The sequence below is a fragment of the Varanus komodoensis genome, unplaced genomic scaffold (assembly GCF_004798865.1).
Source record: "Varanus komodoensis strain SLA01 unplaced genomic scaffold, ASM479886v1 scaffold16, whole genome shotgun sequence".
Classification (NCBI taxonomy): Eukaryota; Metazoa; Chordata; class Lepidosauria; order Squamata; family Varanidae; genus Varanus; species Varanus komodoensis.
The window spans coordinates 25,358,398-25,376,889 of record NW_025335468.1 but is presented as its reverse complement, the minus strand read 5'-3'; the positions used below and the strand labels follow the sequence as shown (position 1 = coordinate 25,376,889).

Sequence of the window (18,492 nt, the reverse complement as noted above, 5' to 3'; positions counted from 1 at the left end):
GGAATTATCTCGCAGGAATACAAATTAGTAACAAACATGATTCTTTTGTAGGAATAATTCTGTAGTTGTAGGTTGAAACAACTTGGTTGTTTCACTATTCTATAGTTGCTGCCCTCTGTTGGTAAAAATGTAATTCACAGCCTTGTAAATCTCTTTCAAAAACTTTGCTGTCACCCAAGAGTAATAATTCTGCAAAGGCCTAATGTGAATTTGTAAGCTTTTGTTGGCGGCTTTGTGAAATTTCATGGTCTACACAGTGCCGAGGAAATTAAATCCCTGTTTATTTTGTTGATCTTGCAGAAATTCCAAGAACTCACTTTGAATATGAGAACAGGCTCACTATGAAGATGTTCCTGTTTCAGTTTGTCAACTATTACTCTTCATGCTTCTATGTGGCTTTCTTCAAAGGGAAATTTGTAGGATATCCTGGCTCTTATACATACATGTTTGGTCGCTGGAGAAATGAGGAGGTACATCTTTTTTTTAATGAATTGTGGAAGTAATTGTTGAGCACTTGCTTTAAAAATCAAAATGGTCAACATCAAAACTACGCATGTGTTACTGGCACATAACTCAGCCTCCCGTGATTTGACCAAGTCCTCTAACAAATTCTTATTGCCTGAGTTTCCCAACACAAGAACTGGCTAGCCTAAGTTCGACACAAGAATTGGCTAACTTAGCACTGAGCAGCTGATTTTTATCAATAGAGAGAGGGAGAAACATGGTTTGGACTTTCAGCACTGGCTGAAGCCTATACTGAGTGTAGTTGTGAAGCTCCATTTCCTTGACATTAATTGTGCAGTCATTCTTTGTTCAGCATTCCTGAGCCAAGCCCAGGTGGCATTCTTTTCTTAGTACTGGGAGTCTTTTAGGACAAAGCAGTCTTGCAAACCAATGCAAGCTACTCTCTGCTAAGAATTTGTTAAAAAACACAGATCGGTAGGATTTGTAATTTCCCTTTTTTGCTTTTCCTTAATCAGTGTGATCCTGCAGGATGTTTGATAGAACTGACGACCCAGCTTACCATTGTCATGGCCGGCAAACAGATCTGGGGCAACATCCAAGAGGCTATTGTGCCGTAAGTGTTGCATTAATGATGAGCCAGCTGCCTTGGAAAATAAGCGGAAGTTAATTGAATTCGGTCAGTGGGTTCATTTTTCAGTAAGTGCAGAGAAACACCGTGGACAGGCTAACCACAGGCATCCTGTGCACAAAGCACAAGCTCTTTCCCAGAGCAGCTGGAAATGGGCGTGATGATGGGGCTGATCCAGTCCACACAGCCCTCGCTTTCCTGTATTGCATGCACAATAGTGTGACTTAGCATGCCAAACTAGAGCCACCATGCTCCTGTTACCTGGATTTTCCCAGCCTTGTTATGATGGTCATATTTATTGGAGAAAAGGAACTGGTGCCCCATCGATGTGGGACTGGGTCTCCGCTGAAACATGCCCCATCCTGAGACTTCTGTTTTCCTAACTCGCAGCTGGATCTGGAATTGGTGGGGCCGTCGGAAAGCCAGGAGCAATCCAGAGAATTTATACAGTCGATGGGAGCAGGATTATGATCTGCAGACCTTTGGACCTTTGGGCTTATTCTATGAATACCTAGAAATGGGTGAGTACAAAGGGTGGTTGTGAAATACACAGCTTTCTGTCTGAATGGGGACAGGGTGCTGCTTTGCCTGCTTTTCTCCATGTTGAGTGAGGTTCGTGTGCAGGCATATCCCTCTTGGCTCAAGCGCTCTGAGCTTAGAGTGCTCCTGGGCAAGGCGTTCATTGTGCCTCTTTTGTGGAATATTATGGGATGGGTGTTTCTGATGAAGTCTTCATTTTGCTTCACTCCTGTTTTCCCTTGGTGTATCTGTCTTTTCTTACAAAGAAAAAATGAAACCTTGGAAGAAGAAAATGGAATGGTAGTACAATGCACTGCAATTGTTAGTGAAAGGAGCTCTCTCTCTTTCTCTCACTTCTTCTTTCTCTGGGAAGCACTTTAAGGACATGGGAGGACTGCAAGATATTCGGAATCTCCATTCCTAAAATTCCCCAAATGAAGCATTGTAACAGCATATATACACTCATACATATTGCAGCTGACCTGTCTAACATTAGGAATTGAAAAATCATTGATTTATTGTACATAGGACATAGAGCAGCTATATAATATCTGCAGAAAACACAAACATTTTCTGCAGTTCTGTTGCACTGTAAAGTTATCCATGTTTTCATATCTCTGTCTTGGCAAAGGAATCAAGCAACTTTAACAAGCATTCCAAACAAACTGATTTTGTGTGTGATAATATCCTTATCATATTCATATGGAGCAGAATTATGTGCTATACAGCGAAAGACGTATCTTTATTGTCAGAATATCCAAGGTGAAATATACATAGCAAAAGATACAAAGGCAGTGGCTGTCATGCTTAGATTTCACAGAGCAGCCAACAGGTGGCGCATGGCTGCCAACAGGAACACTTTTCTAAAACAGGGGACAGTCCCACTGGCTTATGCTTTGTTTGTTAAGAAGCCAAAAGCCTCAGAAAGAATGAAATAAGAGCAGTTCAAGCAAAGCTATTATAAATGTTGAAATCTAGGTTTGCCCTCAGTCATGATTCACAGTTTCAATAAGCTGCCACATATACAGTTTAAGCTGATAGCTAGTGGGGTGATAAGTCAAATTTGCATGGACATTCCATTTATTTGAAAGAGTAGCATTCTCATTTGCACAGGAATCATACTATGGCAACTTAAAAGTCAGCAATGAAGACATTTAAAAGAAGGAAATATTCTAAGACTTAGTCTTATTCCCTCTGGACACTGTACCCAGTGCTTCCTTGAGCCATCCTTCAGTAAGCAACTCTACACCACATTTTTCCCATTTAAAAATAAATTTTCACCTAGTGGAGTTTCCTTCTTTTCCATTAATTACCCTTTCAATGCACAGAAGTTACAAGAAAACAGTATCCCCATAGGCCAAAGTTGGGGCTGGAGAAACTCACTCCCACTTAGCACACCCAGACATACTGGACTGCAACACCCATCGTTTCTAGCCAGGGTGGCCATCGTCACCATGATCCAGATATCTAGGGCCAATTCAAGATGGAGAAATAGAAGAAGAGGAAAGAGGTGATAGTGAAGAGTGAAAAATATACCCATGCATAGCCATGGTTACAGTGCTGCCTGAGAAATGGGCTTGTGCAAAGGCTTCAAAGGAAAATGGGGTTTCCTTTTCTCTGTGGACTTTTTTTAAGGAACCAAATTTCAGTCTTATATCGAAATTAAATCTGGTCTGTTCCTCTTGCAAAATCAGTCTGTGCTTGTTTTATTAATTGGTAACTACTGCTTTTTTCCTGGACTGTTTTAACAGAATCACATACTTGCCTTTCTTTAGGAATATTTGCATATTGCCTTTTAAATTGCACCATGTGCTTATTCCTCTGTTTGTGTATGTTCTTGATAGCTCTTTACCTATTACCAGCTCAATTATAATTACACTTAGGTTTTGTTCAAAGTTTCACCTTTATTTTTCTCCTTTCCCCACAGTTATTCAGTTTGGATTCATTACCCTGTTTGTAGCCTCTTTTCCTTTGGCTCCTCTACTTGCTCTGATGAACAATATCTTGGAGATTCGTGTTGATTCATGGAAGCTTACAACACAGTTCAGAAGGCCCGTCGCAGCCAAAGCTCATAGCATAGGAATTTGGCAAGAAATCTTGAACTGGATGGCCGTCTTGTCTGTTGTCACAAATGTAAGTAAAAGATAATAGCAACAGTTTATTTCACTTCAGAAAAAGCAGATTGGAAGCACTTAGGGCATCTCCATGCTACAAACAGAGGACTAGATACATTGAACTTAATGGGACTTAAATTAGTCTAACACTGGATACAATAAAATGATGTACTGTTCATGTTCTACCTTAGAGAACCATGATAACTGTAGCTCTGAACAGTAGCCAATCCAGGAGAGGGACTTCCTGTGGCCCTTCAGATGTTGCTGAACTACAACTCCCATCATCTCCAACCATTGTTATGCTGGCTGAGCCTGCAGTCCAACACCATCTGGAGGGTTACAGATCATCAACCCCCAGGAGTAAATGATGTCATCCAATCAAATCCATTTTTACTGTAGGATCCCAATCCAGCTAAAGATTAGTGAGGCTTAAATTCTATTAGAAAATAAAATAATACAATATTGGTGGTTAAATCAAATCTCTTTGCTTCCTACTTGAGTTAAATTTAAGCACAAAGGTTGCCCTCAGACTGTGTCAACTCTTAGTGATCTCAGTCGTTTTTAGTTCATGTGCAGGCTTGTACTGGCAAATCAGTAAGATTAGAGTGAGGCTTGGAGAATGGCGGCAAGAGAAACAGCCTTCTCAGTGGTAGATACCCAGTTTGAAATTCTCTTCACACAGATTGTATAAAGAAACTGGACAGCCATCTGAGTGGGATAGTGTAACATGGTGTCCTGCAACAGCAGTGGGTTGGACTTGATGCCCTTCATGGCCCCTTCCAACTCTTCTATTCTATGATTCTATAAAGAGGATCACCTGGCATGAACATTTTCCTATTTTCTGCACTAGGTTAAGACTTTCCTCAATTCCCAGATGTGTGTTGTTTTATCCGATCCTGATATTATATTGTTAACTGTTTTCAGCTGTTTAAAACTGTTTCGACTTTCTTTATATTAAAGATATTATGCTTTCATTGTATTGTATTTTAGGTTTTAAGTTCTACGAGCTGCTGAGGGAGCTTTGGTTATTGGGCTTTATAGAAAAAAAAAAAAAAGGAAAAGTGAATGAAAGAATGACTGACTGAGTGAATGTCTGCTCCAGAATTTTGTTCATACTGTGGATAACCAGGTGCCTATAGGAAGCCTCTAAATAGTACATGAATAACTGGCATATGACTATATATTGCCCCTGACATTAGAGGTAATATATAGTTGTTATGACTAGTAGCCATTGAAAAGCAAAAATACCCTCCCAGTGAGAGACGTGCCGGGATGGGGTGGGGCATGGGGGAGGGGCCCTGCGGGCCACAAAGCACCGGTGGAGACCAGGCTGACCCCCGGGAGGCCCGGAGCCCGCATCGCCCGGACCTCGCCGCTGCTCCACTGCCCGCTGCTGCTGCTGTCCCCCCGCAGAGGCCAGGACCATCAGCCCAGGACCCTGCTCCGACCTGCTTCCCCTGGTGTGTGTGAGAGACGTGCCGGGACAGGAGGGGGCATGGGGGAGGGGCCTTGCGGGCCACAAAGCACCAGTGGCGTCCAAAGGATGGTCGCCGTTTGGGGGCCATTCGGGGGCCGAGCGGGGGGCTGGCCTGGCCAGGGGCTTTGGTCGTGGTTTGGTTTTATCTGTGGGCTAGCGATGGATTACAGTGGATTATGGTAGGATGTTTTTAATGGTTTTAATTGTTGGTTTTAGGTTGCTTTTAATTGGTGCATCTCGTGCTTTACTATGATGTCACCTGGGGAGCACGGGGGCGCCGCCGTCAGGGTGGTGATGGGCAATGGACGTTATGGCATTGGAGGTCTAACGGGTCAGCATAGAAGAAGGAGGGACAGATGGTTTACACCTGTCCCTCTTTCTGGTTATTCCCCCAGCCAGCGGGTTCCAGGTAGACTTGTCAACTGCCCCTCGGGCCTGACAGTGCTGTTGCTTAATGCCAGGTCGGTCCACAATAAATCGTCCCTCATCCACGACTTGATTGTGGATGAGGGGGCTGACCTGGCTTGTATCACAGAGACCTGGGCGGGTGGGGGGGGAATGCTTCCCTCTCACAACTGTGCCCGCCCAGGTACCTGGTTCAGCACCGACCACACCTGGAGGGGAGGGGAGGGGGGAGTCACTCTGGTTTATCAAGCTTCTATTTCCCTTATGGGGCTTCCTGTCCTCTCAAGGCCGGGGCTGGAGTGCCTCCACTTGGTGTTGGGCGACCGAGACAGATTGGGGATTCTGTTGGTGTACTGTGCACCCTTCTGCCCAACAGACTCCCTGCCTGAGCTGATGGAGATCGTCTCGGACCTGGTGTTGAAGACTCCCAGGATGTTGGTCCTGGGGGAATTCAGTCTCCATGCTGAGATGGTTCTAACCAGGGCAGTTCAGGACTTCATGGCCTCCATGACTGCCATGGGGCTGTCTCAACATGTCATTGGCCCAACCCATGAACGTGGACCCACTCTGGACCTGGTTTTCTCGACGGGCAGGAAGAGGGTGATCTGAGGGTGAGGAATTTAAGTTTGACGACCTTGTCATGGTCAGATCACTTCCTCATAAGGTTTGAGCTCGAGAGCGGCCTTTCCCTCTGTAAGGGTGCGGACCCGATTGTATTGGTCCGCCCCCGGAGCCGGATGGATCCTGATGGATTCCTGGAAGCTCTGGGGGATTTTCCAGTTGACAAGGCTGGTGATCCTGTCGATGCCCTGGTTGAACTGTGGAATGAGATGACCAGGACTAGTGACACGATCGCTCCCAAGCGTCCTCTCCCACCTGGCAGAGCCCATTCATCTCCTTGGTATACACCTGAATTATGGGCAATGAAGCAGGTTGGGAGACGTCTAGAGCATAGGTGGAGGAGATCACGGGGTGATTCTGACTGAACACACTTAAGTGCCCACTATCGGGCCTATGCTGTGGAGGTGAGGACAGCGAAGAAGAAATTCTTCTCCATGTCCATTGCTTCCTCACAATGCTGTCCGGCGGAGCTCTTTCGGGTGGTGCAGGGGCTGGTACATCCAGGCCCAAAGAAAGATCTTGTGCCACCCTCGAAGGCCCACTGTGACGACTTTGCCAAGCATTTCAGGGAGAAAATCACTCAAATTTTCCACGAGCTTGACTCTAGTATTGAACCAGATTCTACTGGGGAGATGCCATCGACACCGTTGAGTCCACAATTCATGGATGAATTTCAGTTGTTGCGGCCTGATGATGTAGACAAGGTGCTTGGACAAGTACGCCCTACCACCTGCTTACTAGACCCATGCTCATCCTGGCTACTTAAGAAAGCCAAGGATGGGATTGGGACCTCGATCCTGGAGGTGGTCAATGCCTCTTTAAGAGATGGCCAGGTACCTGCCCCTTTAAAGGAGGCAGTAGTCCGGCCAGTCCTAAAGAAGACATCCCTGGATCCAGAGGTGGCCGCCAATTATAGACCGGTGGCCAACATCCCGTTCCTGGGCAAGGTGCTAGAGCGGGTGGTGGCAGGACAACTCCAAGCACTCTTGGATGAAACTGATTATCTGGATCCATTTCAGTCCGACTTCAGACCCGGGTACGAAACTGAATCTGCCTTGGTTGCCCTGTACAATGACCTGTGCAGGGAGAGACACAGGGGGAGTGCGTCCCTGTTAGTTCTCCTGGACCTCTCAGCGGCTTTCAATACCATCGACCATGGTATCCTTCTGAATAGGCTAGCAGGATTGGGAGTTGGAGGCACCGCGTGGCGGTTGTTCTGCTCCTATCTCAACAGCCGATTTCAGAAGGTGGTGCTGGGGAACTATGGCTCTGTGCCATGACAGTTATGCCATGGAGTTCCACAGGGGTCCATTTGGTCCCCTTTGCTATTTAACATCTGCATGAAACTGCTGGGAGAGGTCATCAGGAGGTGTGGGCTGCAGAATCATCAGTACGCTGATGATACCCAGCTCTACCTCTTGTTTTCCACCAATTCAGGTGAGGCAGCAGCTGTGCTGAACCGGTGCCTGGCCAAGTTAATGGACTGGATGAAGGCCAATAAACTGAAGCTCAGTTCAGACAAGATGGAGGTCCTGTTGGTGGGTGGCTCAGACCTCGGGATGGGGGACTTGGGCCTTATCCTAAATGGGGTTGGACTCCCTCTGAGGGACAGGGTTCACAGCTTAGGAGTGCTCCTCGACCCTGAGCTGTCTCTAGAAGCTCAGGTGACGGCAGTGGCGAGGAGTGCCTTCCTTCAGCTTCGGCTGATAGATCAGCTGCATCCCTTCCTGGAGTACGACTGCCTGGCGACAGTGACACACGTGTTGGTGACTTCCCGATTAGATTTCTGTAATGCGCTCTACATGAGGCTACCTTGAAGACAGTCCAGATACTTCAGTTGGTGCAAAATAGAGCTGCCAGGTTGCTGACGGGGACTGGGCGTTGTTCTCATATAACCCCAGTTCTCCGTCAGCTCCACTGGCTCCCGATTGAAGTCTGGGCCCAATTCAAGGTGTTGGTTATGACCTATAAAGCCCTAAACAGCTTGGGATCTGGATATCCAAAGGAACACTTACGTCCATATATGCCCTCCCGCCCCTTCAGATCAGCAACATATGTCCTTCTCCGGGAACCCTCTGTGAATGATATTAGGAGGGTGAGTACCCAGAGGAGAGCTTTCTCTGCAGTGGTGCCCCATCTATGGAATGCGCTCCCCAGAGAGGTCCTCCTGGTGCCGTCGTTATTTGTTTTTCGGCGCCAGGCTAAGACCTTTTTATTTAAAACTTATTTTAAATGTTAAATTATTTGTATTTTTAGGATTTTAAATTTTTAGCCGAGATGCACCGGGGGTTTTAAATATTTTTTTTATTGTTATATTGTTATTTATTTATGTATTTTGTACTGTTGTGAGCCGCCCCTTGGCTTCATTGCGATGGGGGTGGCATAAAAATGTTTTAAATAAATAAATAAAATACGAGTTATTTTCCAAATATGAACTTTAAAATAAGATTTTAGGCCATCTGTGGCTGACATGGGCATATGTGGGCAACAAAGGCAGTCAAATTTTTGAGGGTTCTGTGTCTTGTGAACTTAACTAAAGAACTAGTATAGGCAATGTAAGGAAAATACAAATTACCTTTTGTCAAATTACCTCTTTTCAAAGTGTTATTAAAGTCTTCATTCACAGAAAATATAAATACATATTTAGTGTAATATTTAGCACAATTTCCTTCCTGCAGGCATTCATTGTAGCCTTCACATCTGATATGATTCCTCGTTTGGTTTACTATTATGCCTATTCTGATAATCCGAATTCACCAATGACTGGATACATCAACGACAGCCTCTCCATATTCCAAATCTCAGATTTTCCTCCGGAAAACCAACCTGACAGAGACCCAGTCAACTTTAGCACATGCAGGTTAGTTGTAATTGATCTCATTGACATGATACCCAGGTTCCATTTAGATGCCAGGAAGCACTTCCTGACGGTTAGGACCCCGAGGGTGTGGAATGGGTTTCCACGAGAGGTTGTTGAGGCCCCATCGCTGCGGGTGTTCAAGGATAGGCTGGACATGCACATGGTGGGCATGTCGTGAGCAGAGCCGGCTGGTGCCGGAGGTCAGACTAGATGACCTGGGAGATCCCTTCTGACTCGCTCTGTTTCTATGTTTCTATATGTTTCTATGATATGCCTAGGCTTCCTGAATAAATCAATTTGATTTATATTACTTTGAGTGATATTCAAATCTTAACCTACATTCTTCTGCTGCCTTACAAAAGAGGGAGGGACCTTCTATAGCTATCAGAATTAATATTTGTCTTCTATTTAAGGTGTTTTAGGGAATGTAATTCAGTGTCACCTTGCAGACATTGTACAAATAAACAGGACAATCACCTAAAATGATGCAGAGAAGCCACAAAACAGCCAGTGCTGTGGAAGAAAAGAAGTGCGATGATTCTAGACTTTCATCAGCTTAGAGTCAATCCTGTGCTGTTCCAGGCAGAATTAAGTTCTACAACTCCCTGCTTTCCCCATGCAACCCGCCCCCCGCCCTACAGCACCAAATAACATGAGGGGAGGAGAAACACGAGATTATACCATTCTTTATGTACATGTCACTAGGAAAGGAAGGGAAATTTGACACAGAATTGTACTTTCCAGTGGTAATCATATGATATATTCCACCTAGATTTGACCTAACTTCAAATGCAAGCAACCATTTTCTGTATTGTGCAGTGATCAGTGTCCATATAGAAAGATCCATGTATAAACTTCTCCCAGGAACAGATCCATCCTCTCATCATCTCCATGCTTACCCTTCCAACATGCCTGTCAAACTTAGGGGCGCATGTGAGGCAGTCGGAATACCAGTTCACAAGGTTCTAGCCAGTTTTTCATTCAGCGTGCATAGACTGCATTTCTCTGCATTGGGCGGAGAAATCTGTCCTAAAAACTTGTTTCTTTTCCAAGTGTCTGTTTGTACCATTAAATCTTTAGAGGTTTGCTCTGAGCCCATTTCTGACATTATGTTCTGTCTCTATTCTCCATGATTTATGCTCCCCATGTACTTTACAGTGCGACCGAAACATCGCCTTATGACAATTGTGTTCTTTATGTACATCGTTCTGCTAGCAGTCCTCCCAGCCTGCTTTTGTGAGGAACAAGCAAATGAGAGACACGAACCTGTTACAAGAACCTTGTCCTTAAAATAAATAAATAAGTTGAAACATTAAGGTGGAGATCAAAAGTTGTCTTAAGTGACAGCTGTACTTGACTGTAAATGCCACAGAGCTTGTAATCTGTCTCCACTTGAGCACAGCCCTTCACCTTTACGTATTTGTATTCAACAGGTACAGGGACTATCGATATCCACCAGACCATGAGAAGAAATACGCACACACAATGCAGTTCTGGCATATTCTGGCTGCAAAGATGGCCTTTATCATCATCATGGAGGTAAGTCCCCTTCTTATCTCCAGAAATCAATAAGCCAGCATGTCAGTGCGGAGTTACTGCAGCTTTAATGTTGGGCAATCGAGCTCTTGAAGATACAAATGTCTCTTAGTGGAACTAGATGCCTAAAAAATGAATAAAGTGTAGAGTAATGATTTGAAATTAGGGGAAACATGCACTGAACACAAGTAGTACATCAGAGTCCAGAATCAGCTATAATTTATGTATATACAGGTTAGCAAATCAATGTAGAATTCACAAGCTTTTCACCAAGTTTGTTGTGGTAAGAATAATTATTATAGGGATAATCATACAGTGCTAAATACTACGTAAAAGCTGATGCCAGTGCAAAGACAGCCTTGGTTACCTTACAGTTAAATCTTTTTTGTGAATGCGTGGTGTCATTTTTGGCTACATAAGAACTGGCTGGTAGTATGTATGAGAGTATATTTTATTATTATTATTATTATTATTATTATTATTATTATTATTATTATTATAGCATTTCTATGCCGCCCCTTGCCGAAACCTCGGGGCGGCTTACAACATGATAAAATACATTGAAATACAATAGTACATAATAAATTACCATTAAATATAACAATACAAAAAATACATTGATTTACAAATACAAAATTAAAATTATCAGTATAAAATAAAAATATAGGAGGAGAAAGAGAAGGAAGAAGAAGTTGCCCAGGCCAGATCATATGTTTTAACAATTGAAATGATGTTTAAATAAAAAGGTCTTTACCTGGCGCCGAAAAACCAGTAACGACGGTGCCAGGCGGACCTCTTTGGGGAGTGAATTCCATAGGTTGGGCGCCACCGCAGAGAAAGCCCTCCTCCGGGTACTTACTCTCCTAATTTCTTTCATGGAGGGTTCCCGGAGAAGGGACTCTCCCGCAGATCTCAAAGGGCGGTCGGTTGAAACATGACATTTTTATGCTGAGATCACTCTTGGGATCTGTTGTAACAAAAATTACTGTGCATGAACTTAGCTTTCTATATGTAAGTACGCTATATTTGTGACTGGAGAAGACAGTCACGACAAGTGTACCACTGAGTTTTGCCAACTCACTGTTACACCAAAACTACGGCATTAAACATTACCTTACTCTGGTGTCACTGAAGTGATTAGTCTTCCCTAGGCCCAAATACACAACACAAATGCTTGCAATAAGAAGGCAAAAATGATTTTCTAATTCCTTCATCCTTGTTTTTCTGTTCCCTGCCTACATTGTAGCATGTTGTCTTTATCGTCAAATTCTTTGTGGCTTGGATGATTCCTGATGTCCCAGCTGAGGTGAAAGCCAAAATAAAACGAGAGAAGTACTTAACACAAAAAATCCTACACGAGTATGAACTCAATAAACTCAAGCAAAAACTGTGTGAAGGGAGGACTGATGCCAGCATGGAGAAAGAGGTCATAGCCACGGAAGGGAAAGTGGAGTTGTCTGAAGTCATGTGATCTGAGAAGAGGCCAGGCTGTCTGCCTGGAATTCCAGCCTGTGAAGGCAGTTGTTGGCAGTGTGCGATGAGCCAGCTCCTCCCTGTGCTGTGAAAGTTGTCTGGTATTTTTAACCAATTTCCTTCTGGACTTAAAAAATGTAATCAAGCAAATGGTAAGAGAGAGCATGGAATGGCTGTCGAGGCAATCAGTGAGCCCGACCTTTCCGGTTGCATATGTTGCTGCTACATAACTTTGAAAAACCAACTCCGGCTCATGGTGCCACCATGTCTCTTGCACTGCATTTGCATTGCAATTATCTTAAATGTGTTTGTAATAAGTAGCCCCTGAGTCCAGCAGTGACTCAAACTGCAGCCTCCAAAATGTGATCAAGGTTCCTTAACGAAGTTCAGGCAGTTTCTGTGGAGCACATAAACTCCTTGTTCCCCAGCCTAGATTTCATGTGCACATATGTGTCATTGAGTTGATAAGGCCAAAAAACTCATGTGCGGTCCTCCCATTTGTTGACTAGTGATGCTGGAGCCAAAAGGGTATTAGATACACTAGAAACTGAACTGCCTATCTACTTATCATATTTAACCTTGGTGAGGCAGAAAGGGCTTACTTTGTACAGCAAGTACAGACATCTCTTGAGAAGCCTTTACTAAAAGGCACTCTTAACAGACAAATTAAAAGCAAATGCTGATTTTGGCAAATCAGATGCCTTGCTTGGTATTAAAGAAACACTAGTCTGTAATTCACTACTTGCTTCTAGTGGCACACCATTTTCTAGTGTTGACTTAATCATGGATTTGCACATTTGATACTTGGAACATTACTTGGAAAATCTTACACATATCATAAGGGTACATTTCTGCCATACATAACTGTACCTCCAAATGCATCTTGAGGTATTTAGGGTATTTTGTATGTCATTTTTAAGGTGCAATAATCCAATTGTAGACTAGCAGAACATGAACTGTAGTACTGAATTTTATATTTCACAGTTCATACTTAACAAAAATCCAAACCTAGATATACATTTGCATAATTTATTCTTATGCTAATCATTTCCATCAGGTAAACTTTCTCTAAAGTAAATGTTACAGAAGGAAAGTTTATGAAGTTAAATTGCTTCAGGATTATAGACATGTTTTGCTATTTTACCTTAGGGTTTGCAAAGAACTGATTTTAAAAGATGCAACTGTTTTATGAAATAGTGGAAGTGAACGGTGCAGGATTATTTAAGAAATCAATACAGTATTGATTTGAAAGCATATTTGGTAAAGGATGGAATGTAACCATTAACTAAATTGGTTGGTTAGGATTTTGAGTTCTTGTTCCAAAAAATGGTTAAAATAGTTTATGTATTCAAAGGCTTTAAAGAAGTAATGTACAGGGCCATAAACTGTAAACAAAGCCATCTGTTGTGTGAATGCCTTAATAGCAGATCAATTCATGTTTGTACAGAATATACATTATTAATATAGAATGAATAAAACTTTATGTATAGCCATATATCTAGGAACTGCCCCCCCATAAAGAAACTTTGGTGGGTTTTTTAATATTGCCAAGAAACAAACCATTTCCTTTTCTTCCCCTTGAGAATTCATCAGATTTATAAAGTCTACTTAGCATAGGCTGTGCATGCAAACTGAGCTAGAAGCCTTTAACAGGCAATGCCCTTGTTTTGCTAAATAATTTTAAGTAACTACAAGTATTTTTGAAGTTTTGTCATATTTTTATAGCCAAGACTACTGTATCCTGCTTAGTGCCTTGTTCATATGCATGGGGAAGAAAACAATGTGAAAAAGCTAATAGTGTAAATTACATAGCATAACATATCTTGTAAGTGAATTCACAGGTATCATGAAAGTATCAGCTTTGATCCTAAAGCGTGGGCAGCAGGAGCTGGTCAATGCAGAAGCAAGTTTTGCAAACTTCCAAGTTGGGTCTGTGCAAAAAAATAAAAGAAAAGCATTTTCTGACTTCCCTCACTCCAAATGAAGCATGTTGGATGTTGCAATATTACATGATGTTGAAGTACTTGCACTTTGAGAGTTATGCTTGACTGTTGAGTATTGAAACAAAATCCCAGTCTGTGTCTTGCATGTGAGCCAGAGAATATGTTTCTTGATATATTTGTATGTTTTGGTTCTATTTCTAATGACATAAGAGCAAATTGTCTCCTCTGAAACACTACTGTAAAATATCCCAGTTAATGATATCCAAGTTAAGGACTCTTTTTTCAAAGGAACAATGTTTGCATGATTGGTGGACATAGCCGGAGCCCTAGGCTTCTGGGTAAGATGCCTAGATTAGATCCACAATATCTGTCTCCAATGGGGAGAAAATTCTTGTGAAAGCTTATCAAGAAAACTGTGAGATATGACATCACATACTGTTCCAGCAGAGAAGTTCAGCGTGAATATCTAGGCACCAGAAATCCTGTTTATGTAGTTTAGTTTGCCCAACTTTCAATGAAGTTCACCTAATTTAATAGGCATCAATGTTTCAGGTCCAAACATCAAAGAGAAGCTACTCTGCCAGAAGAAACAGAGGTTCCTGCTAAAGCAACCTTTTAGGGGTATATGTTCATTTGACAGTCTGAAAAACTGTCTTGGGTTCCACCACAAAATTGTTGCCAGAAGAGATATGGCAAAGGACAAATAATCTACCCAAAGAGAGTGGAGGGTGGATCTGAGGTATCAGTTGTGCTGGTGAAACTCAGTTTTACTGTGTTACCATATCTAATTGGCCCTTTCCATAAAGAGGCATCTTTAAAAGTTTCAGTACTCTATATGTTATACTACTTAATAGGATAATCCAGCTGCCTTGTGCCTATAATAGCAGGTTATCGGTCACCATTTGTTGTTCCCCTTTTCTGTGCAGATATTGTAAAGGTCCATGCACAATACCTGGAGTTATATAGCAAGTTTGGGGAGACATGTGACAGTTGTTGACTAGCTCACACTGAGGACTAAATTTGACATCCTTCTCAGATTTTAAATCAAAATCTTTCTGTCATTTCAAATGGTCTAACTTACTTTTGCTTACTATTTGTGTTGAGTTCAGTTTGCTAAAACACCATCATATGATTGCAGAAGTGCAACACAACTGAGCTTTAAAAGTATATACTGTATGCATTTAGAATGCCAAAGAGGTATAGCAGTCACCAAAAATAGATATGTAGTCAAAACAGAAAGAAAAAGAAAGCTTTATCAAGCATCATTCTGCTGCTACTTTTCAAGGGTTCTTATGGATGGTGAATGTGTACTGTTTATATTCTTTTTTTACTTAATCTAAGATTTTGCATTAAACAGGGCAGTAAACGTGTGACTAAAGATGATTGACATCAAAGTTCCATGTTAACAGGTTTATTAGTTCTTCTTGATACAAAACTGCCCTCTGTATCAAACTCACCTGATATCATATATTTTGTTGTTCTGCTTTGGTTTTTTTAGCTTGCTGCACACATTTTCAGTTGTATAAAGTCAATTAAAATAAATAGGGAAATTTGGAGTGGAAGAATGGGTGCAGCACAAAGGGAACAAATGTGTCCACTCTGTGTTTTAGTTTCACAAGTCCAACCAAAAAGTAGATTTTGCAAAAGTGTTTTTAGTTATCATGCCCTCCACCCAGGGCCACTTTTGCTAGAGGGATAAAGGACATGCTGTTTTTTAAGGAGTGCTATGCAGGTAACTCGGAGCTGCTGCTACCTGGGGAGCCTATGGGGCAAGTCCTAGATACATGCAGTGATCTCAGCTTCTGATGCACACTTCTAAACACACCATCAGCCATGCAGCATTTCCCATAATCTCTCTGGTTTTGCAGCCCTAGGCAAGGAACAGAAAGACGAGTCCTTAGGACTTTGCATTTTTGGAACCTGTATAGCTGGGGGTTCATTTGAAGAGCTGCATTATACAGGTGTGTACAGGTGTGGGCTTGCACCCTCTCTTCCATTTTCCTGTGCAATTCCCTTTTAAGCAATTATTTAAAGTTGTTGTATGGTAGCATTGAGCATTTTATTCATTTGCTGTAAATTGTAAACAAAGTCAATTATGTCAATAAATATATGATAAATATGGGTTCCTTTGAATGGGGTTTAATCCCAAGCACACTTCACAGAATTGCAGATTTTAGTGATACATTCTAAGTCCCAGTTATGCAAATGTGCGTTCTGTTAACATTGAGAAGAAAAGTTGCCTATTGGTGGCCTGGGTGGCAGCAGTGTTGCTCACTTCCTAGCAGTTGTGTACATAGATGTGTTAACCAAGCAGTGTTACCAAATAGGGATGCTTCATTCTAGGTTGAATTAATCCATGTTGTTGGATTTAAGGAGGACCCTTGTGCCTTGCAATACCCAGCAACTCACTTTTATCAGGGAAGACCAAGGAAGGGCGTAGAAGATGCTTATGTATCCCCCTTCCTCCTGTCTAAGCAATGCAATTTCAGAGGCCCACAAGTGCCTGACACTTCTCTAGCCTTTGTGTTCGTCACAACACCAAGGTGTTGCTTGCCCTTTTAATCTTTCTGTCGTCTTTCCATATCCTCTTTCCCATATATGCCCCCCTCTTCTTCCTACTTGTGTTGGTGGCAGTCAGCTATTTCTATATCATATTTGAACAGGACTTGGTGGTTTCCTTCCTTTTAGGACTGAAACAAGGCCATTTAAAGCATAAAAGCAGACTTACCTTCTTCTGGTCATATATTCAGGCCTCACTGGGGACTGGATGCATTGATAACATTTCCCTGATGCACATGACAATCATAATTTCAGTGTTTTCTGTGATTCCTTAATGACTAGAAAGCTTTTAAAATAAAAGTTGTGCTTTTAAAAATCACCTCCAAATTTTCTTGTGGCTCCAGACTTTGACATTTCCCCCCCAGTACATATAAAGGGATGTGCAATGCAATTCTATACATTTGCACTGAGAAGTAAACCTATTTGTAAATGGTATTTACTCTCTTGCATCTCTACCATTTCAGCCACCAGCTCCAGTGCAAAGATTCTTATGTACATCAGTGGGCTGTGCACAAAAGGAGCATAAGAGCATCAGCCAACATGTGTCTCCTGAACAAATAACGCTTTCACTACACTCCTAAACATGTGATTGGCAACCTGTCTTGCATACACTGCCTATATATGTAGTTCCAACCTAATAACCACAGTTATGTGGGATTACTGGTGCTAGATGCAGAGTCTCTCAGGCATCAGCTTACTGCTGGAGTGATAGATTCATTGCTATTTAAAAATTCTTCAAATCACCATATATATTTTATTTATTAGTTTTGTACCCCACTTTTTCTTATAACAAACTCCAAGTCGCTTACATTGTTTCCCTCCTCCTGTTTTCTAAATCTTAGCCCCAAAACAACCACCCTGTGCGGTAGGTTGGGCTAAGAGTCTGTGACTGGCCCAAAGTCACCCAATTGGCTCTGTGGCTGAGCGGGGACTAGAACCCAGATCATCTGAGTCCCAGTCCCATGCTCTTAACCACTACACTGCACTGGCTTTCTGATTATATGTAATACCTTGATCTGGAATTATGTGGAATTAAAGGAATCACAGTTTGTGTGGTACTTCTTTTTCACTGCAAATATGTGTAGATAATGGGGCAATATTGAACATGTGGAGTGTGATCAAGGATTTCTCCCAAAATTTATTATAAAATGTTAGTCTGCATTGAACCCAAAGCATAACAGTACCATTTTGTATTGTGCTGATCATGAAACTTGCTGATGGGGTTCTTGGGGAAAAAGAGGCGAAACATGTTTGTTTGTTCATTCAAGTCTGTTCAACTTCTGTCATGTAAATATACTGGTCTGTCAGACCGATGATCTTCACATTGGTGTGTGCAATACACTGATGCTGGGATTTTTTTTAATTTTCATTGTTTTGGAAGAAAAACATGTTGAAGTCAACTAACTGATAATATGCTTCAAAATGTGTCTACAGATGAATTGGTGTTTATTTTTAAAGTGCTTTGTTAATTGCAAATGTATTCAAACCAGTTTTGTGAAATGCTGACTGTCCATAAATTAAAGATTTTGTTTACAACCACGGTTCGTTGCAGTTCAGCCAGTGGCTGGGTTATGCAGGCTTCCATTATTGGCATCTGTTTTCAGAGCTTCTCTACCAGCTTGCTTGACTGCCCAGTTTTTAAACCTATGCTTGAATATGGATTCAGGACTTTTCTGAAGGAGTGGAGCACATCTAAACTGGACTTTCCCTTTCCCTGGATGCACCCAGAAATCTCTTTATTACCACAATTGTAGCTTCACAGTTTCCCCTCCAAGGAAGCCAAGTTGGACTACAGGAGCCTCTTCCTCTCCATTTTATCCTCTCAAAATCCCTGCAAGGTAGGCTAAACTAAAAGTCAGTGACTGGCCCAGGGTTACCCATGGCTAAATCCT

At 42.2% G+C, this 18,492-nt stretch overlaps 1 protein-coding gene across 5 annotated transcripts in view; it reads left to right on the top strand.

The window, feature by feature from the left end:
- Positions 1 to 18,139, top strand: part of ANO5 (anoctamin 5) — a 79,654-nt gene extending 61,515 nt beyond the window's left edge. For all 5 annotated transcript variants that reach the window (XM_044425560.1, XM_044425559.1, XM_044425558.1 and 2 more), the window contains 7 exons: positions 301 to 470; positions 981 to 1,078; positions 1,484 to 1,614; positions 3,540 to 3,745; positions 8,908 to 9,089; positions 10,523 to 10,628; positions 11,872 to 18,139. In XM_044425560.1, the coding sequence (XP_044281495.1) occupies positions 301 to 470; positions 981 to 1,078; positions 1,484 to 1,614; positions 3,540 to 3,745; positions 8,908 to 9,089; positions 10,523 to 10,628; positions 11,872 to 12,096 (1,118 nt within the window). In that variant the 3' untranslated portion in view covers positions 12,097 to 18,139. The remainder of the gene's footprint in view (positions 1 to 300; positions 471 to 980; positions 1,079 to 1,483; positions 1,615 to 3,539; positions 3,746 to 8,907; positions 9,090 to 10,522; positions 10,629 to 11,871) is intronic.
- Positions 18,140 to 18,492: the final 353 nt, after the last annotated feature.